Source organism: Cheilinus undulatus, linkage group 10 (genome assembly GCF_018320785.1).
Source record: "Cheilinus undulatus linkage group 10, ASM1832078v1, whole genome shotgun sequence".
In the NCBI taxonomy this organism is placed as follows: Eukaryota; Metazoa; Chordata; class Actinopteri; order Labriformes; family Labridae; genus Cheilinus; species Cheilinus undulatus.
Window position 1 is genome coordinate 23226205 of NC_054874.1, and position 26224 is coordinate 23252428.

General features: G+C 39.5%; 2 protein-coding genes across 3 annotated transcripts; one reads left to right on the forward strand and one right to left on the reverse strand.

Moving 5' to 3' along the window:
* On the forward strand, positions 1 to 4536 carry LOC121516089 (rho GTPase-activating protein 24-like). The gene is made up of 2 exons (XM_041797178.1): positions 1 to 1232; positions 4125 to 4536. The coding sequence occupies exons 1-2, from the start codon at positions 292 to 294 to the stop codon at positions 4360 to 4362; spliced, it is 1179 nt and encodes a 392-aa protein (XP_041653112.1). The 5' UTR covers positions 1 to 291; the 3' UTR covers positions 4363 to 4536.
* mapk9 (mitogen-activated protein kinase 9) lies at positions 4533 to 26224 on the reverse strand. 2 transcript variants are annotated; one of them, XM_041797176.1, is made up of 12 exons: positions 26020 to 26224; positions 18004 to 18150; positions 17548 to 17677; positions 14912 to 14970; positions 14488 to 14626; positions 13836 to 14001; positions 11752 to 11823; positions 9587 to 9769; positions 9054 to 9178; positions 8899 to 8962; positions 6809 to 6880; positions 4533 to 6624 (listed from the first exon to the last, which is right to left on the reverse strand). In XM_041797176.1, the coding sequence occupies exons 2-12, from the start codon at positions 18117 to 18119 to the stop codon at positions 6488 to 6490; spliced, it is 1263 nt and encodes a 420-aa protein (XP_041653110.1). In that variant the 5' UTR covers positions 18120 to 18150; positions 26020 to 26224; the 3' UTR covers positions 4533 to 6487. The 2 variants fall into 2 exon arrangements, with proteins under 2 accessions (XP_041653110.1, XP_041653111.1); XM_041797177.1 differs by lacking the exon at positions 11752 to 11823 and adding an exon at positions 12844 to 12915.

The following is a 26224-nucleotide window of genomic DNA, read 5'->3' on the forward strand; positions in this document are numbered from 1 at the left end:
TGCTGCTTAAAGACACACACACACACATAAACACACACATGCAAACACGTAGGCTACAACCTGTCTGCCATTAGGCAACGGCTGCAAGGCACAGCAGATACCAGCCAAAGGGGAGGAGGACCCTTACACCTTCCTCTCTCAGCGACATCTTAACTCTTGGCACAGACTCCTCACCACCACGCTCTCAGATCCACAATCTAAGGCTTCAGTCCCAAACTAAAACTAGGGAGAGGAGGAGGGGAGGGCGGTTATCTAAGGTTCTTAGCACCCCCATGTGTGCCTGCAAGGACCATGGAGCTGCACTGTCTTCCTACTGAGACACCTACCACAGCCAGCTCCTGCTCCACGGACCCTCTGTACGACAACTGCCCACCTTTTGCCCAGCGAGGGAGGGCCAGGGAGAAGGAAATGGAGAGCAGAGTTGTGTGCCTGGCTGTAACCAGACTCCCAGGCCCCAGAAGCCCTCAGCCTGGTCTGGCCCCAGCTGCAGCTGAGGTTCCCACACTGATCGGAGGGGGACGAGGGACTGGCGCCTGGCCAGATCACAGTTACTGCAGCTGGATAGGAGGCCTGAGAAGAGCAGGCTGGAAGGCAGAGCTGGATTCAGAAGTAAACAGAGCGAGAGGAGGAGAGAGAGGAGGAGAACAGCTAGGTAGCTTGGGAGTTCATCCCAGCCACAGTCCAAATCCATCTCAGAGCGAGGAGCACAGGAGTGCTCTCTCTGTGTACGATAACCTCCCTGAAGCTGTCACTCCGGGCAGCCTCCAGGAGGATTTTGACATGGAAACCAGCATCACGGAGAACATGCAGGAGCAGATTTATCAGGCGTGGGTGCCTGAGCAGAATACAGAGGATGACAAAAGCACCTGGTCCTCCTGTGAGATTATCCTTGCTGAAACTGGTCTAGATAACGATGACCAAAACCCAGATCAGGACAAGACACATGAGCAGGAGCCAGAGCTGGACTCAGGATCCTGTGTATTTAAGCAGGCAGACCCTGTTTCACCTCCTCAGCATTTTACAGCATGTTCCTCTCGTTTGTCGCAAACTGAATGCCAGGTTCCTTGGCCCCCAGCTGAAGCCCAGCACCAAGAGCTCCCATGCTGGTATCCAAAGGTGCCTCCTCCTGTTCCCCTTGCTGACCCGTCTGCCAGCGCCCTCCGCAGCCTCCTCACCAGCCTCCAGCAGCAGATAGTGAGACAGAGGGAGGAGTATGAGGAACGGATAATCAGGTAATGTTCTGTTGTTTGGTGTTTCATTTGAACATGTACCATCATTTTTTACATGGATCTCAGGTGCAGATAAAAAAAATTTAGTATTTTACATGTAATGTGCCAGTGCTGTTGGCTGCAATGTTACACTCTGAGATCATTGAGTTGTCTATATGAGAGCCCTGGGTGTACTTGCAGAGAAGGGTCATGATGTTCCCGAGCCCTGAGAGCGTGAGTGTCCGCTCAGCTGTGCTGCTCTGGTCACTCAGCTGACCCCCATCTTCACCCTGCATCCTGTTTAGAACAAGGAGCTTCCTCTCCCATGAAGATCTTTGTTTAAAAAACAGCCGTACTAACATTATTATCTTTCAATCATTAATTCATAAGCTGGACACTTTGTCTTTAATGTCTGGAGAAATTGTATAATTGTTTATTTTGTTGGTATCATTTTCAAGTGTCTACTGAAGTTTCTGATTGCTTTACAAATGATAATGTCATGTAAGCATGATTTTTCCAGTGCAGTGTTTAAGCATTGCAAAAGTTAAAATTAAATCAATTACATCAGAGCTCAAATGTATCAAAATACTTGGATTAACTTTGTGTATTTTCATTCCAAGAATGCAAAACCTCAATTGTTTTTGGCTAATTTGTTTTCAGGAATATCTAGCTACATTTATTTTGTGCCAAACTCACCAGAGTCCTGATAAACATCTTATTTTCAGGTATTAGAAGAAAATAAAATAAACTGGCTTCCAGTGAAGCAAGGGGAAATTAAAATGTATTGAAATAAAAACATTAGATCTCCTACATGCATCTACTAACTCAAGTAAATTGTGTTTTCTGCACTTCCTTGATTTAGACTTGTCAGGTCAATGAGGCTTTTAAGTGTAATGAGATATTTTTGACCATCCAAGTTGTTGCTAATCATATATTTCATTGTAAGCACTCTGATTAATAATGTGTTTTTACTCCTATTATCCCATTTTCTCATTTTTCCAGCTGTTAGAAAAGTCTTTAATTTAACAGTGAGAGAAAGCACAGGCTGTGTGTGACCTATAGAAACAGCCCATGACACTGGAAAGAGAGCTAATTTAAGGGGCCATGCTGCTGACCTAGACACAACACATACCTCATTTACTACTGATATAGATAGAGCCAGTCTCAGGGTAAGGTCGCTGCTGCTATTTGGCAAGTAGGCAAAGAAAATGGGAGATGATTTTAGCCTGACATAGAGTATAAAAGGAGATAGATGTATAGACTCAAATAAGCTGGCTCTACAGCCAATCCTAAATATACAGAGTGCCTGTAAAAATGTATTCACCGCCTTGGATGTTTTACCCTTTAATTGATTTATGAAATCAATCATGGTCAATATAATTTGGCTTTTTTTGACAAAAAACTTCAACATCAAAGTTAAAACAGATTTCTACAAAATAATGTCAAATGAAAATATTTAAGGTAAAATAAGTGAGAGCATGTGAGTGGCTAGGTCTCAATCAGGCTTGCAATTCTGGACACTGCAATTTTACTCCATTCTTCTTTGCAAAACTGCTCAAACTTTGTGAGGTTGCACAGGGATCAGGCCTGAACAGCTTTTAAGTCCAGCCACAAAGTCTCTATTAGACTGATGTCTGGGCTTTGATTCAGCCACTCCAAACATTCACCTTGTTGTCTCCAAACCATTTCCGTGCATTTCCGTCCTGTACGTTTGGGATCGTCTTGCTGGAAAAAATAAATCCTCTCCCAAGCTGTAGTTCTTGAAAATGCCGGAGGACAATCTTATTCAGCCTCTTGCAGACTGAATAAGATTGTCCTCCGGGATTTTCCTGTATTTTGCCACATTCATTTTACCCTCTAGCTTTACGAACCAGGGTTGGCTGCCAAGACGCATCCCCACAGCATGATGCTGACACCACCGCAGTTCACAGTGGGGATGGTGTGTTTGTGATGTGCAGTGTTTAGTGTATGCCAAATATAGCCTCTTGTCTGATGCCCAAAAAGCACCATTTTGGTCTCATCAGACCAATGAACTTTCTTCCACTTGATCATGGAGTCTCCCACATGCCCTTTGGTGAACTCTAGTCAAGATATAATCAGTTTTCTTCAACAGTGGCTTTCTCTTTGCCACACTCCCATAAAGCTTGACTGGTGTTGTATGCAGTCTCCCATCTCAGCTGCTGAAGCTTGTAGCTCCTTCAGAGTAGTTAGAGGTGGTGGTCTCTCTCACTAGTCTCCTTCTTGAACACTGGAAGTCAGTTTGTGAGGATGGCCTGATCTAACTGAACTCCAGTGGGTGTACAGTGCCTTGTAAAACTTTTCAATAACCTTTTCTCTGAGTTGCTTGGAGTGTTCTTTTGTCTTTGTGGTGTAATGGTAGCCAGGAATACTGGTTAACCAGTGGCTGGACCTTCCAGACACATCTCTAAATTACAGTCACTTAAGACACATTCAGTGCACTCAGGAGATCCCCATTTCACAAGTTGTGAGACTACTAGCACCACCCTGCTGGACTTCTGTTGAATTAGTTCAGTCACTTTAAAGAGCGTGAATATTTATGCATTCACTTATTTTACATCACATATTTTTGTTTGACGCTACTTTGTAGAAATCAGTTTTCACCTTGACATTAGAAGAAGTTGTAATTTTTTTCTGTCAAAAAAGCCAAATTATATTGACCATGGTTGATTTATACAATCAATAAAAGGGTGAAATATCCAAGGGGAGGAATACTTTATATAGGCACCTGATCAAGTACCAAGAATTGAAGCAGCTGATGCTGTCCACTGCCACTCTTTTAGACAAATACACAACTTACCTCTTTATTTCAGGGGTAGAAAATCTAGTTGCCAGCTGTTTATTTCTTTGCCAGTCATTTTAAATCCTTCTCCCTCCTCCTTGTGTCTTTTCCATCAGCCTGGAGCAAAGAAATGAAGAGCTGCAGGTGGAGGTGGTGCGGTTGAAAACCAACCTAGCACAGCAGCGGCACTGGTACCAGGTCGTCCAGGCAAAGATCGTGGAGTCCGAGAGGGCCAGAGCTGCCGCAGAACTACGCAATGCAACTCTGCAGAGGGAGATGGAGCAGTTCTTTGACACCTTTGGAGAGCTCAACAACGAGGCAAAGAAGACAGAGTGTATCGTCAAAAGCTTCTGAGAAAACAATAAGCAATAATGCGTTGTTATGGACAGTGTGCATAAGGATAAGGACAAGGGGCACATGACTGGCTAGGTTTCAAACTGCTGTTACCAAATGTGTAAAATACTTGCTTTTCTTAATGGATTTTATCACTGAGCATCTATGAAATACACGCCACTAAAAGAAAATGAATCACTGATGTCCACTTTATTAGTTTTATATGGGCAAGAGATGTTGGCCAAGTGATTATGTTGTTGTCATTGCAATCACACAAAACATCTCTGAAAAGAAAAGGAGAAACAAACTGAACAAAACCGTGAAACTGACAGTGTAAATTCTGGAGCATTTTTAAATATGGTGAAGACACAGGAGGACTAGAGCACAGTTATGCTCTGTCCTTATCTGATAGGATATTTGGGAGTGAATTGGCCACTCCTCTGGTCGTTTAAGGCATGACTGAAAGAATAAGGTCATGGTTTATAAATGGAAAATATAGTGTACAACATGGTGCTTCAAGTCCTCCGTGACTCTGTAGTGTCATATTTCAGCATGTCCATCAAGCTGTGCAAACAGTTCTGCACAAAAGCAGCTCTGCAGTCCAATACCAAGGTCCATCTTTTAGGTTTTCTTCTTTTCATTCATTCATTCATTCTCCACAGTCTCATCCTCATTTTAATCCACAGCATGTCCGTTTTTTTCCTGAGGGGCCACCTTCTTCGATATATGTTGCCTTTGCAAAGAGGCAACCACTGTCTTATAGGATGATTCAAAGGAGATGAAGAAGGAGAGTGCTGCATGGTAACTCTTGATAACACCCGCACACACACACACACACACACACACACACACACACACAAGCTTACAAAGCAAAAACAAAACAAAATGAACTGAACAAACGGGATTTGAGAACAAAATCATCAAGGTACTGTGAGTGAAAGAACTAACCTTAACAGATTCCTTTATATCAAGAACTACAGTAACTTAATGACATCTTAAATGCTTTCATGCAAAATAAACACCATTATTTGTGTTTTACTGCCTTTACATTTACTCTACATGATGTCTGATTCATGATTTAACCTTAACTGTCCCTTTATGAATGGAATGGTTTAGAAAGGAGCAGCTAATGCATTGATTTATTGATGAAATGCTTTGACAAGAGGCTTAACTTAATTTAGCCTCAATGTGATTGTGTGCAACATTTTGCAAGAACGAAAAATAAATAGAGCATGTGTGTTTTTGCAGCTTCCACATTAACAGGAGTGTGACACTGATTTTGATAGTCAGTACCGTGTGTCAAATGAGGGTGATTGCAACGTGGTTCTAGAGACATGTTGAGTGTCATAACAAAAACAATCACATCCTATCTATTTGTATTTAAAGAGCTACTATAAGTGCCGGATCATTTTGTTTACATACAGTACATTATACCAGGAAATAAAACTGTTAACACTACAATCACAGCTCCCCCTTGCTGTCAGGAGGAGGATCTGAGAATCCACAACACTCAAGCCGATGAACTTAAAAACATCACTGTGGAGATCTGCAATACTGTGAGCTACCTAACGGACTGAACAAACGTCAGAGTGTGAGTGTTTGATCATCAGATGGACATCAGGTGGTGCTATCGACTTATGGTAAGCTTTTGTTCATACTGGCGTAACATGCATGAGAGCAGCAGGCAGCTGTGGTCTATGTTCAGGGTATGTCTGCTCTAATTTCATTACAATAACCTCAAATTAATATCTGCTAAAAAAATAAAACTATTAAAATACAGGCATAAGGAAGAAACAACCTGAAAATCAATATGGATGCATACATCATAATATCTACTTGATCAAGTAAAACGATATCCACAAGGAGAAGGCCGAACCTTTGACCCGACAGACGGATAAGCTAGATATGACATCTTGGCAGCAATACAAAACATCTGAAGGTGGAAGGGATCAACAGGATCCACTGTACAGAAAGAACATAGAAAAATAGACCCTTCCATGGAGGTAAAGGAGAAATGAGGAAAAGAATGTTACAGAAAAGAGAGAAATATCAGACAATATGGGGAAGAGGCAGTAAAGAGAATTATGATTGTTTTCTGATAATTGGATGTTGTAAATGTGAGGCAGACATATGTGGCGGACTATGTTCATTGACTCTCATCCAGCGGTCCTGTCAGTGTGTCGATGCTGCTGCTGTCTGTGTCCGAGGCCAAAGTTTGCTCCGTAGACATGGACGAAATGTCGTTGGCTGATGACGACTGTGAGGCTGAAGCTGACACCACATCTGAAACAGGAAACACACAAAAGGAAAAAGGAATATAGGTGGCTGAACATACAAGAATAATCTAAACAGAGAAACCAGGCTTGAGCTTAGGGTAGTGATGGCCTGTGAGGTTCTGAAGCCTCTAATTAAAGCAGATTCCTGCCAAATACCACAGGTGATGAGTGAGGATGGTGCATCTATGTACCTGAGCAGTCTTCTTTCATCAGCCCATTCTTGTTCCTTTCTTCCCAGTCAATTACCTCTTCATAAATAAGCTCTGTTGAAATAAAAATTTAAACAGACAACAGGAAAGTAAATGGTTGCACAGTATCTAAACTTTCACGAGTAGTCCTTCGATTAGCTATAAGACATTTTATGGACTGCTGAGAACCAGTCACACTCTGCTTTTTCATTTTTTTAGTGTCTTTGTTCTTCAATAACACCTAATCAAACCGCTTCAACATATTTTACATACATTTTTGTCATACATTTTAACTGTTATTCTGCTCAGAGACAAGCTACCACAAGCTGTAGTGCTGTAATTAACATTGCATAAAAAATGTTTCACTAATTGACCAAATGGGGTGAAAACATCATGTCTACAATAATCATATGGTTAGTTGAACGTTACGTTGTTCTAGGTACAATGAACCTTCATACCATCAGACATGTATTACGCTCAGCTGGTGCAACAGGCTATAGAGCGCTGCAAACATTTATCTAGCAAGTGAGCCCCTTATATTATGGATTATTACATAAGAAAAAATGTTCTTTGGGCAAACTTTTTAACTTCAGAGACAAAGTACTGGGATATTTTTTGTCAAACGTGAAATACAGCAGAGCTAGCAAAAATGGAAAAAGTTAAGGTTCACAACTTATTATGGGATGCAGACGGCAGGTGATGCAATTTTATAGCCTCTGCAGAAATACCTACATTTTTTACTGATCCATCAACAAAGAGCTTTAACTCTCAGCAGCACCTCTAAACAAAGATGAAAATACAAGGTTTTTGTTGTCATATCATTTCCAAAGTTGTCCCCGAAATACAATGAACTCTGCAGCACTCAGTAAAGAAAAAGAGTCACTCCGGAGTGATCTCTGTTTGTCATGTTTGTGTATTGCTAAAGCAATGTGGAGCACATGGGCAGGTTTTTTTTTTTTGGCATTCAAATCTTTCCTTGTTTCCTACCAATTAAAAAACAATTACTATCCTAATATGTAGACTATCTTCAGTAATGTTTTTAAACAGTTGATCATTTACAGCAGTGGTTCTCAACTGGTTGAGTCATGGGCCCCCCATCAACTCCTCAAGGAGGATTGTGCCCAAATTTAGTAGATTTTTTTGGTCAATCAGATTTACTTAATAAAAATAGCTGGGCTTGGGCCTAAGACAGTACAAAGGGTGTAACAAAACATTGAAACAGGACGAAACATCCATGATTTATAGAGTCTCGTAGACAATTTGGCACATTTTTTTTCCAAGGCACACATCTGTGACCCACTGAAAAGAGATTTGCGACCCACTGTTGGGTCCCAACCCACCAGTTGAGAGCCACTGGTTTACACTATCTTAACCTTCAGGTGTCATTCCTAAGCACTTCCATAATAAGCCATTCATGGACAAACATGTCCAATGTGAAAAAGCATTAATTAAACAATTAAACAAAAAATGTTTTCACCCATTTTAGTGATTAATTCTTTTCACCATCTTGGGTCCGTACAAAAACTACCACATATTTGAATATTTAGGGGATTTTAACTCTCTATATGCCAGTTTGACTACGTGAAAACATCCCAGCCCCCAACAATTTCTTATATAGTAAATAACTCATTTCTTTGTGTGGGATATTTACATACAACAGTGACACCATGAATTCAAACTGCCATTTAAAGGATTAAATTCCTCAAAATTATTCAATATTTGGTCATTTTGATCAAACAAATAGTAGACTGAAAGATTTAATCCAGAAAAAGTGCAAAATATGTATCTAAAATTTAAGAGCAGGTTTTCACAAGTGGACATCTTTGGCCACAAATGGTTTATTTTTGCTCTTATTAAAAATCAAAATTATCAAAAAAATAGAAGTACAAAATTCACCCTTTTGGACAAAAATGTCCACAGTGATACCTAAAGGTGAACATGCGTTACACACAAAAAAAATGCACAGTCTCTGATGTTTTTATATATGGAAACATAACCTACAAAGGTGCTGTTAGGTTTCCCGCAACATATTTAATGTTTCAAGAGTTCAGTTGCATTTCTGAATTTTTTCCCTAGAGGGCAGTGTCCCCTACCTTTCCACTGTTCAATCGTGTGCTCTCTCTCTTCCAGCTGCTTGTCTGAAATCTGAGGAGGAGGCTGCAAAGACAGAATGAAATACATTTATCAGAGAAGAAACATTCAGCTGCCACATACATACAGAGAAACACAGCTAAAACCATGTCCTCACCGCGTCTGCCTCTGCGGGGTCGTACCACACGTGAATGTACGGGTGATTGAGGGCTTCTTCTACAGAGATCCGGCACTCAGGATCAATGACCAGCATTTTGGACAGCAGGTCCCGAGCTTGACCTGCTGTTATAGCAACAGAGAAAAGGCAGTGTTACTACGGAGAAAAGACTGTCACATCACTTCATTGAAGAGGTTTGATGAGAACTGATAACTTCCTTTTCATGTTTGGTAAGATTAACTCTCTGATTTTGGTGATGTGATGCTGAACTCTAAATGCCAAAGATGAGGACAGAGAAACATTTAGACCTACAATGCCATTCTCTGAATTTATTACATAAAGGCTCCAGTTTTCAGCCTCTATGTCCTTGTGTCTTTTTGTGGGGTCATTTCTTGTATCACTGCTGTAAAACATAATCTGAATGTTCTAGCAGTGTTTATGGAAAAGAAATCTGGCAATCCTTTCAAGTGTTTATGCAATGAAACTGTAATTCTATCCATCTAAAGTTGAATGAGTGTGTTACAGTGTCTTACTCTTTAGTTTGTCATGCTCCGATTCAGAAGGGAAAGCCCAGTCTGGGAAGAGTTCGGCAAAGCTGACGCCAGGATACTGCGGCTTGTTCATCACATAGTTCCTCACAGTCTCCATCAGTCGGTTCATAAACTCCAGACTGGGCGTGCCCAGAACCTCAATCACCTTATTCCACTGGTCAATGTCTGGACAACAGGATTGTTAGGGAAAACTCTACTGCATTATGGGACATGAAACTGATCCTTTTGCATAAGGTTTATGAATTTCCACAATGTTAAGTCCAGCTAAGAACAAAAGATATCAAGTCAACATTCAGACCGGTGGCTCTGTGATGCATGCTTTCTAAGCTGCTGTAATCACTGATCTAAAGCTAACATGCTTGCACTGGTTGTGTCTGAAAACACACATTTGTTCCCTACTCCCTAATTCCCAACATAGGAAAATTATCTGCAGAGGGATATGTAGTGATTTTATGAGCACACTAAAAAATGATTTTAGATGCTAATGGTCATCTTGACAAAGGTGACATCATTGAGGTTACACAACTAAAAACAATTAAAATGTGAAGAAACCATGTTACTGTTGTTAAGGCCTGAGCGAGGACACTATTGAAATGCAAGGAATTATTATCATTCTGGCAAAAAAATAGCTAATAATAATAACAATAATAACAATATGTTCTATGATAAAATGGTCATGTGTCAACTTTGCTCATTAAAGCTCTGCACAACACTACATTCTGATATACAATGCCTTTAAAAAGTATTCACCCCCTTCTGTGTTTTACCCAATTATTTATGCATCAATCACGGTAAATGTAACCATGCTTTTTTGACCAAAATAATTATTAAAAAAAACTTTAATGTCAAAGTGAAAATTGATTTTTACAAAGTAATGTCAGTCAAATAAAATATGTAATGTAAAAGTAACTGCAATACCATTCACCCCCTTAAAGTGACTCCCCTAACTAAACAGAGGTCCAGTCAATTGGTGCAAGTAGTCTCACAATTACTGAAACGAGGATCATCTGAGTGCACTGAATGTGTCTCAAGTGACTGTAGTATAAAGACACCTGTGTCTGTTAGGTCCAGTCACTGGTTAATTAGTATTCATGGCTACCATTACACCATGAAGACAAAAGAACACTCCAAGCAACTCAGAGAAAATGTTATTGAAAAGTATGAGACGGGATGGATACAAAACATTTTCAAGGCACTGAACATCCCCCAGAGTTCAGTTAAATCCCAAAAGCCAAAAAAGCTAAATTATACTGACCATGATTGTTTTGTAAAATCAATAAAACATCCAAGGAGATGAACACTTTTTATAGGCACTGTATATAGCTGAGAAATTGACCACTGGTTGGATAATTCCTTTCACAAATAATTATGGGATACAATGAGTGGACTATATGAGATGTTACAATGCTCACTTAAACTTGGACAGCACTACAAAATGGGGTATGACAGAAGTAGTGAGTTGAGTGTGATTTCTGACAGCCACTGATTGATAAGGTAAAGTAATTACCAGGGTGATCTGAGCATAGCTAAAAATAGCTACATTTCTAGGTAAAAGTTCACCTATGGTATCTAAAGTATACAATAAAAGTGTAAGATGAATAAAAACCTGATGACGGTGCTTTTAAAATAATCAGAAAATAACCCTAGTTATTCATACTATTCTGAGAGTAAAATAGAAGTATAATATAAATATACTGCAACATCTGCATAGCTGCTCCCCAGTAAAAGCCATGCAGTATCAGTAAAGAACATTGCATTACATTGCATGTATTAGAGATTATTTTTATGTACTTCCACAAATGCATTGAAAGGAGTAGGTTAAGAAGAAATCATGGAAAATAGAGAAACTGGATAAATACAAATGAAAGGAATAACTTAAACATAATCTCCTCTGTAAATAACTGGGATTTAGTAATCTGAAAAAACAACTCGTAGAAAAGTGCAGGTAACACACGAATCTCTCAATTTAAGATGATAATGTCAGCAGGGTGTAACAGAGAAATGTTTTGACAGACACATGTGTTTTACATCAAAAAAGAAAATAAAATCATAAAGATGAATGAACTACTTTGTGCTGAATGGAGGGCGAATGATAGGTGAAGTGGTACTATGAATGACACAGTGACAGTGAGAGCGGTGAAGGATACGGTCGGTGCCCTGGAAGATGACGCTGCCCTTAACCATCTCTCCCATGATACACCCCACTGACCAGATGTCCACTGGGAACAGAGAACACACGGGCAAACGCGCACACACACACACACACACACAGAAAAAAAGAGAAAAAATATTAAAAAAGGATTGTGTAACATCTGTGACTTAATAAAATGCACACTAAATACAGGGTGAAATGACGTAGAAACGCTGCACAGATGGAGAACATGCACCACAAACATTGAAATGCTCAACACCAGCTCTGGTTATTTTGGTCCATCCTCGAGCTGAGGCCTGCTGCTTTCATCATACTCATCTTCAGGCTGGCTTTCTTTTCACTCTCTGGCTTGGGGAGCAGACGCAGCCTTCCAAGCCTTTCTCCTCGCTTCTGCAGCTCTGCTTATCAGTTTACACAGCTGTTGCTCTCTCCCTCACTTTCCCTGAGTGTATGCCCAGCAGAGTGGGGTGTAGTTTCTCTCTCGCTCTGAGCTGAGCTTATATGTGCAGCAAACAGCCATTAACTCCTTTCCTCCCTCTATTTCACTCTCACTGGAGCTGAAAATGCATTGATAAGGTTTCCAGATCATACAGACCACTATAAGTCTAGACTACAAATCAATAAATCATAATTCAAATTTTTGACAAGTTACACAAATTACTGTGATGGCTCTGACAGGGTAGTTACACTCCTGAGTGGGCAAAAGACTTTCCTGTAAGGCCGGCCAACATTAAAGTGCTCTGACTACTTCCTGTCTGTAATCTTTCCCCTTGAAGGGAAGCTAGTTTAGAAAAGATAACAACTTCATTGTATTTGCTGGCAAAATATCCTGATTTGTAACAAAAACTGACAGTATTAGATGTTAAGTCTCATTCAAACTTAGATTTCTTATAGTAGATTTTGATCCTGTCTCTGAATAACTGAATATATTAATCAAACTATTTGTTCTACTTTTAATTCCCTTTCACCACTCTAGGTTATTTTCTAATGAACAAGAAAAAAATCCCAAATAATATAAAACAGCACTGCTGGTCTCCTGCCTTTACTTAAAGTAAACAACTGATAAGAGACAAAAGTGGAAGGATACAGTCCTTTCCAGGAAAGAGGACTTTGTGAGAGATCATTTCAGCCATTATACAGCCGACAGACCACAGGTCAACTGCAGCAGAGCAGTGGTATGTTAAGGACATTCATCATCATCATCATCATCACAAGTAACACATGAAACAAAATTAAAAATAGCTGAAGGCTGTTTATATCATTAAAAAGCTTTTGAAGCAGTGAAAATGTATGATGTTTAGTTGCCAGGTTTGTTGCTGTGGGTTTTCCCGCCTTCAGAGACCCTTTTCAGAAGATAATAGTGATAACAATAATAAAGAGTTCAATATAGCTCCAGCACCTGTAGTGCTTGGATCCCAAATAAACCAGATGGAGTCTGACTGATACTGGATCAAAGATTTATGACTGTACACTTCTGGCAGGATTTCTTTTTAAAATTTCGAGTCAATTTATTGTTATTTTTAACAGTCTGTACCATCTGTTCAGCTCTGATATGCTTCTTTGTTAACTCAATTCTGCTGTGTATTGTAAACAACAGAGTCTGTGGATAAACTAATGATGCAACTGTTTATTAATGACCTCATTTGTTCCTGTGTTGAATTCTGAAATATTTTTATTTGCTTATTAGCTGGCATGTTTCATTTTAACTTGTGTGTGCTGAATTATATCTACTAATAATGATGACCCTTTTTTCGCAGTAAATCAGGCCTTTGAAATGCTTGAAGTTGAGTGCCAGTTCAACACAAACACTGATTCAACAAGTTCCTGAAGAGCTCTTTTTCACTGATAATACATGTATAAGTGCCACACTGTTTACAATCATCCCCCTTTAAAAACATGGTATAATTAAATTCAATGTCTTGTAATTATCTTTGTTGATGCCATATGTGAAAAACAAATATAGCAGTTGTTTTGCATATGTGTTTCAGCACTGGATTTAGACCACGTCTTTTTGCTCATTTTAAAGTTTTAAGTCCTTTTAAAATTCATATTTGAAGATTTCTGCTTAGATTTCCTTACCATTCTCCTTGTACTTCATGCCCAGAATGACCTCTGGGGCTCGGTAGTATCGAGTCACCACGTAGGGGGTCATCATAAAGTTAGTGCAGGCCGTCCTTGCCAAACCAAAATCCAAGATCTTTAAAGTGCAGTCCGACTTCACCACAATATTACTGGGCTTCAGGTCCTGTGGATAAAAAATGAGAATTGTGATTATAGATTAGGGGTCATCAACTACATTTGTGCGAGGACCACTTTGGGGGCCAAACTTTCAAACAAACTAAATACATTTTTAAATGGTCTAATTAACACAGTTTTGTTCAAATATTTCGTTTCCTTTCAAATGTACATAATTTCAGACTCTAACAGTGAGATCAGGGCTGATGTTGCCCCCGGGCCGTCAAGTGGCATTAATCATGTTTAAAACTGGTTTTGTGTCATTTTGGAATTTTTTACTGTCTTATAAAAAAGACTATTGACTTCCTGCTTTGAAATAGACCAGCTTTTATAGGTACAGTGCATTCAGAAAGTTTTCAGACCCCTCCTCTTTTTTTAGTTTTGTTATGTTGCTGATAAATTACTCTTAGAAAAATGTCTGCGGTGTTATAAAACATTATCCTCTGCTTTGCTAACTCATTCAGCCATAGGACACAACGTTTACTCTTCCCTTTACCCTGTGTATGATGCCTGCGGAGTGCAGGTGCCTGATGCCACAGAGGATCTGGTAGAGTAGATAAGACATCCTCTCATGGTCCAGATCCATGTGGATCACCTGGCATAGGCTGGCATCCATCAGTTCCATCACCAGATACCTAAAATTAATGAAAAGATCAAAGTATTTAAAGTAGGAAAACAATGGTGGAATAATAACTAAGAGTCTGGAATAATAGTGAGGGAAACACAAAGGAGTTCATAAACAGTAACAAACACAAAGGAGCAATTAAAGGTATGAAAGCAGTACAGTGCAGCAGAGGAAGTTGACAGGTAGATGACGAATGCTGTTAGATGTAAGAAAAGAAAGAGAAAGGAAAGGCATAAGCTAAAAACTCTGAATTGAGAAGATTGTTAGAGCCAAAACCCCCTCCACTGCCACTCACAGGTCCTGGAACTCCTCCAGGGACTTCTGAGGCGTGAACACATTGATCAGACGGATGATCTGCAGGCAGAGAGACAGGCCATTAGTCCACTCTGTTACTCTTCCATCTACATCTACTTTACCGTGGAGAGCTGGCCAGCTGAGGACGGAGAGCTCAGTAGATTTGTCATGATTCACTCACTCTGCAGTGAGCTATATTCCCATAGCAGCAACAGACCCTATTCTTTTCTCATGTTTACAACTTATTTCTAATTTCTTGGCCTCAAAAGACAATTCAGGTCTTCATATAAAGCTCTGAAGTGCCTGATGAAACAATACACTTTGCTTTGACTGACAGCTGTTTCAACCACTATGTATAATTAATCACATAAAAAAGAAATACTTAGCATATTTTATTTGTTGTCATAACACACCCCTCTATATACCTATGTCAAAAATTTACAGGATGTTTTTGAAAGAGGGAAAATGCCTGATATTAAAGCTATAGCTGTCTTTAAAAAACTGTCAAAGGTTAATATGAACCTTTAATCAATTCTTTGTTGCTGAAATATCTTACTGGTTTTCAGAGTCCATTGTTATGCCTTTGACGGGCTGTAAATAACAGAGAACATCAACAATAGCCACTGTACTTGTAGGTTGTAGGGTTAAGGTTAGGGTTAGGGAAAGCAGCTACAAAAGAGCAGTTTCATGTTTCAATTTACTAAGACTATTTTAACATATATGCAGGGGTTATAGCAAGAAAAAACATCATATGGAAATGAATGATCTTCAGATATGATGAACTTCATAGAAGTGGTGCCTGAAGGTGATTAGAGCAGTATGATTTAGAAATTAGACTTTGAGACAGATCAGACAGAGGAGCAAATGAGCTCCATTCATGCTATTTGCTAATGTAAAGCATTCATTTTTTAACGTTAGGCAGGACCAACTAACAGCTGAAGTCTTTTTTTGTTTTCATCCTATTTACTTAAACTTTAATGTGTTCTAGAGACTGAAGTATGTGTCTGTGTTCATCCTTAAACTGTGTTTTAAGTCCTTGACGGGTAACAACATGACCTACAATCACAAGGTGACAAATTATATGGGTATTGGATATTGACGTCTCTCTTCTCATGCATCTATGCAGCATAGGACTCGGTTGACATGACCCACCCCATTCTACTTCTGATTAGCTAATAATGCTAGTTTGAGAGCAGGAGAGTTGTGCTCCTCTCATATCATAGGCAGACGAACTCATGGCATGGTGCCTGAATACTTTAAGCCCTGCATGTCTCAAAAGTCTCTGAATGGCTAGTACACTGCAAACCCTGGTAGTTATCAAGACTCACATAAGTTAACTTTACTTGACAGTCAAGTGAATGTATTTATTCTATGTTTTATCAGGTAATGTTTAATTGCAGGGTGATAGACATCATTTTACTGTTGTTTCAGGTAAAATCAACTTAAAGCAAACAAGTTACATCTAAGGGCTGGGCTGCCAATTTGCTGATTCACACCACTGTCCAGTAGGTGGCGGTAACCAGGTTAAATCAACACTCAAACAAGCAGAAAAAGAAGAAGAAGTTTAACAGTCTGAGCCATCTGAACATGTACTTGAGCCAAGACTTCCCGTGTTGTAAACAAGAGAGGACAACAAAAAAATTCTGTGATTTCAAATTCTGTGCAGCTCTATTGATTTTTTTGAAATGACAAGGTAAGGCCTCTGTATTAAATGGCCTAGAATTGCATATTTGCTCTGTTTGTAAGAAGCCTGCAGCTTTGTTTTGTTGTACAAATCCAAAAATAATGTGTTCATCTTTGCACACATGTGGGTAGAGTATGACACACTCCTGTTTTCTACTTTGGCTGTTGTTTTGACTCTTGATAAATTAGTAGAGAGGAGAAACCATGCATCCAATTACATTAACTTGTACATGAGAAACCACATCACTGTCCTGCACTGCAAATCTGAACAGCTGAAGGTTGTTGAAAAAATTGAGTAGTGTTAACCTAAAAGTCAAAAACAGCCATTTCAGCTCTATTTTTCTGAGTTAAGAGAGCACATTTTAGTTCAAAGTAAACAGTACTCAATCTGCAGAATTTTCCCAGAATCCCTTTGGGCTTTTGACACTTTTGACACACACGATGAGTGAAGTTACTGACTAAGTGGGAGAACTCTTGTGGGTAGCAACCACAATACACAATGGAAGACATACTGGTAGAAGAGGACTTCCTGGTTCAGTGAACCTTCAGTTAATGTCACCTGTAGTCACCTCGCCTACATTGAGATACTTGAAATTGCCTACTAGTATGAACTGGACATTACTTGTACTCTTCACTTAGATATTTGTACATCATACTTAATTTATCAGTAGTTAATTACAAAGTATCTTAAGCTACTTTAACTCAAGTACAAGTGCACAACACTTCAAGTCCTTTTGCAAAGGCAACACACAATGAGGTAAAAAAAGTTATTTATTTATTTAGTTATTTATAGTTACTAATTGGGTTTTACAGTGTATAGTTGTTTCAGTTACCATAATGGCGCCTGATTATAGTTACCCTTGAGGCAGACTTACAAACTAACTACTACTACTACTACTATTACTAAAAAAAAAAAAACAATTACAAAACCTTTAAATATACTACAAGTCTTACATTTTTGTGGTTGACACATTTTAGCAGCACCAGCTCCCTGTAGGCTCGTTTAGCATGGGTCTGGTTCTGGAAAGGTCGACACAGCTTCTTCACCGCCACTGGTATGCCAAGGACTGTATCTAGAGCAGAGCTGGTCAAACATAGGAGGGAACAAAAAGAAGCAAAAGTTATTATAGAATAGTGACAGTAAATGCATCCTGCAGAGCAAAGATGTGATTTGATGTTGAAGCTCTTGCCATTTCTCTTTTACAGAACTGTGATCTCAAAGCTACTCAAAAAGGAAAAATTAAAGATGCTTGGTATAAAGGGGTTGACAACAATCTGGCTTGTATCTATCAGATATGACTTTATGCAATGGAAAGTAAAACAGATACATTAACAGCACTGCCAAATTAGGCTAAAGATCAAATCAATTTTCCAAGAAAAATAGCACAATAACAACAATGAGCTTCTTACCAGACGATGCCCTGGGCCCCGGAGCCGATAGCGCGGAGCTGCTGGTAGCGCCTGAGTACAATGAAGGTGGAGTCTCCCACCTGAACACTGTAGAATTGGCCCTCTGCCTCACTCATCCTGCTGAACAGTCAGGACTACCAGCACTGTCTGCAGAAAAGGGAAGCAAAAAACAAATACACATGAATGTTGACTGAACATGTTACCAACATGACTTACTTTATTCTCAGTACAGAATATGTTTTTGAGAAATAGCCATGCATAACTGGAAACAAGTTAAAGCCTGTTGATAAGCCTATAACAGAATGATGATGCTATTGCCAAGTGGCAATCTCAGGTGTTACAAAATGAAGCCAATGCAGAAATGCACAAACCTGCATTTCCTAGATTGTCCCTAGAGACAAGCTGTTACAGTCTGGTATATCACGTGTACACCCGTTCAAAAGTGTCTGTATTTACAGCAGTAATAAACATGTTTGAAGCCTGATTTAAAACAAATGTCTGAATGGTGCATGTCTCTATTGGCACACACTCTCTGGGGAGTGAATTTCTTTATAACTCATTCATAATTAGGCACATGACTGATGTGCTCTTTGCCTAGTGTGTGAAAGTTTAAGTCAGTATTTTCAATATGGCAACTGCTGTTTTCCCCTTCAATAACCAAATGGGTGATGTCACTCAGATTTTGTCCATGATTACTTGCACCCCATGGTTTTCACAAGTTTAAAGGAATGTGTGCCCTTTCTTCCAGCTTGCTAACACTCTAATGAGCTACAGTGGATAGCAGATCCTAATATGGATCCATCTGTTAGTAGCTGGCATTACCTCCCTCATTTTTGAGCCCAGTTTATAGCCAACCAATCACTCCTTGCACAGTTTGTTCATCTGACAGAGGTAACAGTGTGTTAGAGCTGCAGTCCAGCCTGTAAATGGTTTGGTGTGTGTGCGTGGTGGAGAACAGAGGCAGATGACAGCTTGGGCTTCCTCAGGCTCTCACTGCCATCTCTAAACTCATGCTGACACACTCATGCTCACTAAACCGACATACATAACACACACTGTGGTGCAGGAAAGCATTTTGGCTACAGCATATTCATTAATGCTTGATCTGCATCCAGCTTTACAAGGATGTGTGTGCATTCATTAGCATGAACACACAGTGACTGTTACATGTTAGTGGCTGTTGATATGTGATGTGCTTGTGTTTTGATTAAAAAATATAACTGTTATCATCAATTCCTCAGGCATGTAGTGGAGGAGGAGGAGTATTATTCTTGGTCAGGATTTGTGTGTGTATATGTGTGGGCGAGAACACACAATTATGTAGCTATGCAACGGCGAACAGTCACGGCTGTTTGTCATTCCTTCAGAAAACAGCCATAGGTTAAAAAGAGTCTGATATTTAGGCTTTTTCTGTTTAATAGACAGCGAGGACGCCAGCACTGGCTTTCATGGTCAGAGAACCGAGCGCTGGAAGACAGGTACAGCAGGGGACACGTTAGAATCTCAGACAGAGAGAAAAACACCTCTAGCTTAATAAATTTTAAAGATACTCAGTGATAGAAGTACTATAAAGAACTGTGGCAATCCTCATCTCTAAGTAAAAGAGCAGCTGCCACACTTCTTGCTTGACAGCTAGTGTCTGCAGTTTGAAATGATGAGTCCAGCAATGAAAATATAAAGGTCATGGTTTACAGCCTTTCTCTGAATCATTAAAGCATGAATAACTTTTAATGAATAATGATTTCTTTACCAAAACATCATTTCAGTCAGGACTACTTAATTTGTTCTCATTGCTGTTTTTATATTTGGCGGTGTGGCTGTTCTTGGATCTCCCTGCCCTTCCACAAGCCTACGCGAAAGCATCAAGCAGGAATGGCACACATTCCTGCTCTTCCTGGGCCTACAAGAGGCAGGGACAGAAGCAGCAATAAACCCAGAGCAGAGCCGGCATCAGTAACAGTAAAGTGGGATTGATTAAATCAGATAAAGCACTGAGGAGGAGCTGGGGTGGAGGAGGGTTGCAAAAAGCAGCTTCCAGAGGGAGCAGCAACATTTTGCCAGGCTAGACCAGTCTAAATATGGCAGTATGAGTGCAATTAGCCAGTAGCGTGCTAAGAGAGAATCAGCTGTCAACTGATGAGGGCCTGCGTGACATCACCTGATCTCAAATATATGACAGCGCTCGACTCCATGGTCTGCCTGAACCAACACAATATACTCGATTAGTAACTAGAAAAACTACATTCATATATTTTACAGGCTGTCTCATTCTTACAAGACCTGCAACATACAGTCTTCCAAAACAAGGCGCAGTCATTGTTTTGTTATTGTTAATTAAATCATTATGACTGTTATGAGGAGTAATAGCAGTAGTTACCTAACTATGGGCTGTTGAGAGAACCATGGCTATTTTGTCATTTTCATTAACAAAACCCTAATTATTAAAATGTATAATCCAATTGTTGGAGCCCTTCATGGCTGATGATTTAGTTATTTTTAAAAGCCTTAAAAGTCAAGGGATTTTAGAGTACTGTAATTGGCAGCATAGTTAGAATTTACACGGTTTTGTGTTATTGACTATGTTATTGAACTAAGCAGATTTTTATCTTGCTTTTCTCCTCTTCATATTGTCTTTATTAATGGCACATCTGTATCTTGTTTTAACCAATCATGTTTTTACTTACCGACAGTGCATTGTTACTTTTATCTTGCTTTTACTCACCACATTTTAACTGAGCCCCATAATGTTTAGTTTTGAGCATTATGGTCACTTTATCATGTTTTTTCCTGTCCTGTGAAGTTAATTTTATGTGAAAGAAAGCTGACTCACTCACTGTCAGCCAAGTTACCTTACCATACCTAAAGTAAAAATGTTGTCAAAAGGACAAATAAATGATAATAATTTTACCTCTGGGAACCGATAAGACATTATCTTGTGCTCAAAATGACACAAAGAAGTCTGCCATCCTCTTCCTGGCCAAATACAGTACTTCTACCACTGTTCTTTAAAATATATTCAAAATTATAATAAATAACTTAAATTCACATGGGTCCTTACATTTCCTCCTCAAACACATATTAGCATATGTAGCCATATATGTATGAAAAATCATACTTCCTATGACAATTCAGTTCATTTCCATCCCAACAGCAGTGATTTTCTGTCTTATTCAATATTTCTTGTTGAGGTACTTCCCCGCCATGTTTAGGGATGTGTTTATTTCTTTGTGTTATTAAATCCCATAGTGTCTGGTGTCACCTTGGCTTTGTTTTCCTGTTTATTCTGAATTTTCAGTCTTTCTTCTCCTCTGTGTTGCCGAAGCACACAAGCACTAGTTAAAATACGCCTTCATATGTAGAAAGTGTGGGTCTGTCAGTGCAGTGTTACTCATAAGAAAAATGAATCCTTCTCATTTCTTTCCTCCTCCACCTCACCAGCTTTTTCTCCTCCTTCTCACATGTGCGTCCAGCTGGCTCTCCTGCTTGCTTCACCCAAGGGGAGAGCTGCAAAGACCTTTACTTCCTCTCTGCTTTCCTCACTCTTTTCATTTTTTTTCTCAGCTTTGTCTTCCTTTGTCGTTCCTTTATGCTCCTGACATTCCCTCACTCCTCTGACCTTTTCTGGTTCGGTTCATCATCCCTGTGGCCTAAACAAAGACATTCCTACTGAAAGACACAAACAGAAATCTTTTTGAAAAATACTTTGGGCATGATATGCAAGCAAAGGTCTTCCAATTAATTAGACTTTTTAAAATGCAAGTGCAGCAGAAACATGGCAAAGCCTAAGCTCTGCTCACTAAGAACAAAAAGGTTTCCCTTGATAGGCAGCATTGGTTTCAGGACACATGATGTTATCCTGCAACGAGGTTCCCTCTGAGATATCTATGGGCTATTTTAGCTTGAACGCTGCTTACACTGGCACTTTGATTTATTTTTTCAGTGTCTGGGGCACTGTTTCACAATACACACATCAAGCTAAACAAGGGGTCATTAATCATAGCCTGAAAAACAGGCAGTGTATACATACCGTATTTGTTCAAATTCAAAAAGGGGAATCGGTCAGTTAAAAATAGTAAATTTGCAGTCCACCAGGGTATGAAAAAAGCAGAACACATCAGAGAAAAATAGTAAGCAGAGTTAGTAAGGATAAACAAGCTTATCTACTTATCCCACCAGTACATAAAGATGTGATCAAAGCATTAGTCTCAGCAGAACAACCACATTATTGTTCTCAGTAATGACCACATCATGATGCAAGTAGTCCTGCAATATCACACAATAAATACCATTATCAACAACACAGGAAATTGTAACCCATTCATTGAAATTACCATTAAAAAAAATCACCAATCTTAAAGCAGGCAAATTATCACACGTTAACAGGAGGATCTCATAGACTTCCCCCCACAATTAAACTGCCATCACATGATCAGTCATATCAATATCTAACACATCTTTTCTTTTCAGAAGCTGTGCAAACATCTTTAACGCTACAGCCCTTTTATTACTAAGACTGCATCAGATAATAATATAATTGAATAAAGAATCATTTAACCTGTTGGTTTGTTTTTGAAAGCATGATAAATCCAGTTTCACACATGAAATGTTAGAGTGATGAGGATTGAAACTACTTTTTGATTTAATGGCATATGTATATCCTGAAGATACCTTAAGTTACTGGAGATGATAAATCAATATTAGAGATAAATGTGATCTCAATAGTACAAAGTGTTTGATCCTAGAGTCCAAATTAAAGGAAGTTTAGAACAAAGTGAATAAAATTTTCTTTGTAAGTCCAAATCTGGAGTAAAAACACAGAGGGATGTAACAATACCTCACATTGCAATAAAAAATGTAATACAAATATGAACTATTTAAAGTCCATGTAAAGTGTAAAACATCTCCAAGTTTATAAAATTAAGCTTCAACATTGTGAAAAATTTGGCAGTGTTCCAGGATTGGGTGGGCGTGTTGGCTAAATGAGCTGAAGCCACACCCACCCACAAGAAATCTGACCCTCTCAAATGACAAAAAATGCTTCTAATCAGAGTACAGCTGCCTGGCTCTGAGCCAAAGTAGAGAGATAGGTTGGGGATTAAATTAACTGTTTTCTGGTACAAATTTCTCCATTATGATTCTTTAATAAAGGTGGCTGATAGATTTTGGAAATTTACCTCACAATTAACAAAATTATAACATGTAGTCTTTAACTTTCAAAAAAGACAGTGACATCAGATAACAACAGACTGTACTGAGGTGAACTGCTTGTGATTTTATATCGTTTTATCATTAGGGGGGCGGGGTAATTCCCCAACAAGACCAGTGAGTCATGGGCTCCTATATTTTCCCTGCTCAAATAAAACCAAGCCAGGAAAGAGGTGAACCACTTTTTAACAGTCTCAATCAAAAATTCAGTCACACAAAGATCTCACTTTTTCACACACTACAATATTTTTCAATATATCTAGTGTGTTAAGACTCAAAGTTCGGATGTTTGGTCAAGGTTTTATATGCATTACCTGGGTCATATTCATCATGCAAACACTAGACTTATGTGCAGAGAAAGAGAAGAAAAAACGCTCACAATGAGGCCCCCCAGGTGATGAGGCCCTACACGCTATGCGTAGTCTGCGTATAGGCAGGGGCGTGCCTGCATACAACTGATATTTAGAGCCAACATAGGGAGACAATTAGAGCCAATAAAGCGGTTGCTAATACTGACAGAAATTTACATGTCTTCAGATACAAATAATTACATTTTTAAGATAAAATCTGCTGTACTGATATCATGTTGATAATGACATGCATCCATAATTACCATAAAATCGAGAATATAACTCTCCTCGGTGTATAAGCTGCAGTCTGTTTTTTTTTTTTAATTTTATATGTGATGATTCCCATTTGATTTCACTGTATGGAGTTTGCACATCTACTAGATATCATACAATAATAAGTAGAGCTGTCAACCTGCAGTGATGAGAGACTCCCTCACCTGTTGTCCTTGCTGAGGAGTGTTTGGCCAAACCAGCACTCCACACGGTTTATTTACTTAACAGTACACTTGCTATTTTCTCTAAATGCACTGTTATTACCAAACAAGGATTAAAGTAGTAAAAAAAAAAATCACCAGTGTGGTCTGTGTTGTTATGTATCCCAGCACATTCTGAGCAGTGAAGCGGCTGCTTGCAATACAAAGTGAAAGGAGATGAGTTTTCAGTCACATAAGGTCTTGTGTAGTGAAGGTGGCAGCTGCAAGCACTTGGGGTAAATATGTCAGGTGTCTTAATACTGGTTTATAAGTCTATACTGGTTTATAGGTCTTTATAAGCCACAGCCAACTTTTTTGATGGAAAAAATGGGTATAAAAGTGCAGGTTAAACACCAGATTTTATGGTACTTGTACATAAAAATTTTAGAAATAAAATGTATATTTTGCAATTTTGTTGTCAGATAACTGATCTAAAATAATCTGAACAATTCTTTAATTGACATCAATGTTTTGTCTGGACAAATTTTGTTTTTTTAATGTGAGAAAACCCTACACCCAATAGTATCATACATGTTGGTTTGAGAGTCAAGTGTATTCAGCAGCCACAATTATGAGGATCAATAAATAAATAAATGTAGTCATGCTAGGTTTAAGATTTTCGGCAGCCTGTGCTATCATTTAAATATTTAAGAGTGATAAACAGACAAAAGCCTGAACTAACACCACACACACAAAAATGACAAAGCTATTTTTATGGGAAGACAACATGCTGCTATAGGTCCTCAGGGCTAATTTGTTACTGCTTGGTGATTTACATTGAATTTGGGTAGAAAGATGGGAGGCAAGTACATCTCATATCTTCATTCCATAAAATTCAGTTTATAAAAGCAGTGATCCATCCCTGCAATTTCAACACTGCTGTTATCAAGGACTTGATGACAGACATGACCTTGCTGCAAACATCACAATTCTAAAAACTCATCATGACTACTGCTCAATCCAGTCCAGTCCAGTGCAGCCTTGGGGTCTGATGTGGCCCTGACTCTGGGTTGGCAGCTGGATGGGAGTCAGTGAGCTGGCTATGATATCAGATTAGCATGGCCTGGAGACTCAGCATCTCATTCAGAGTCACAAAACACACAGGAGAAAACTACATGTAGGGTGCTGCTGCACTAGAGATGTCTGCTGAGACAGTGACACCAGCCAGCTGGAGAGGATGAAGGATGCTAAAGATGTGTTTATGTAATAGGATGCCAGCAGTATCACATGTGTTGCTCTTGACATATACGCTCTTGGTACCCTGGTGATTACTGTGTAAATATGATGCCACTGTGCTGTTAGCTAAAACAGACTATGGCAGCCTGCTTATGCTTTGACATGCTCCTGACTAAAGACATGACACAACTGATCCCGTATACACATGGTAGCTAATGTGTTGACAAGCTCAAACTTGCCTCCAACATACCACGCCAAATAAACTAGATAGAGATGAAATATAGCAATAGCATTAGCTCTCAACACATCTACACCTGTTTTCATAGTAACTACGCTGATGAACTGCAGAAATGAGCTCACTTGGCCCGCAGATATGCCATTCATTTGGTTGTAGTGACATATGGGTAGGTTAATGCGAAAGGTATGAACACAAGGAGACAGCCATGTGTTATTACGTAGGAGTACCACAGGGAATTATCATTTCCATACGCAGAGTGCCCACACTAAAATACACACATACACGCACTTAGAGGTATGAAGTCACCAGTGTATGACACATCGTGGCCGCAGCACCGCTGGCACTCTGAGGTTTTAACACTCAGAAATCATCGTTTCACGCAGTCTAAGCCACGTTGAAATAACCGAGGGTTTAAGTCGCGTCGCGTTTGGTGGGTTACAAAGTAGCCCAGGCCTACAGTACTAGTCTTTTCCACTTCTAACGGCAGCACTGCGGTAGTCAGGCCGGAGCTGAATTGAAAGCTCTGACGGACCAACGGACAGCAGAGGAGGCGGCAGAGGCACCAAGGACCTACCTTCTCCCGTCGCCGCTCCCAGGGCACTCCCATGCATCGAAAAGGACAATACAACGCTCTCTCTGGCTGTCAGTCACAAACTGGGCACAGAAAAGTTAGTGTGGACGGGCTGTCACGACAGAAAAACCTTCCACCAGCTCCTGAGCTAACTCCAGTGGCAGCACGGAGGGACGGGTGCGGAGGAAGAGAACGCCACAACAAGCCG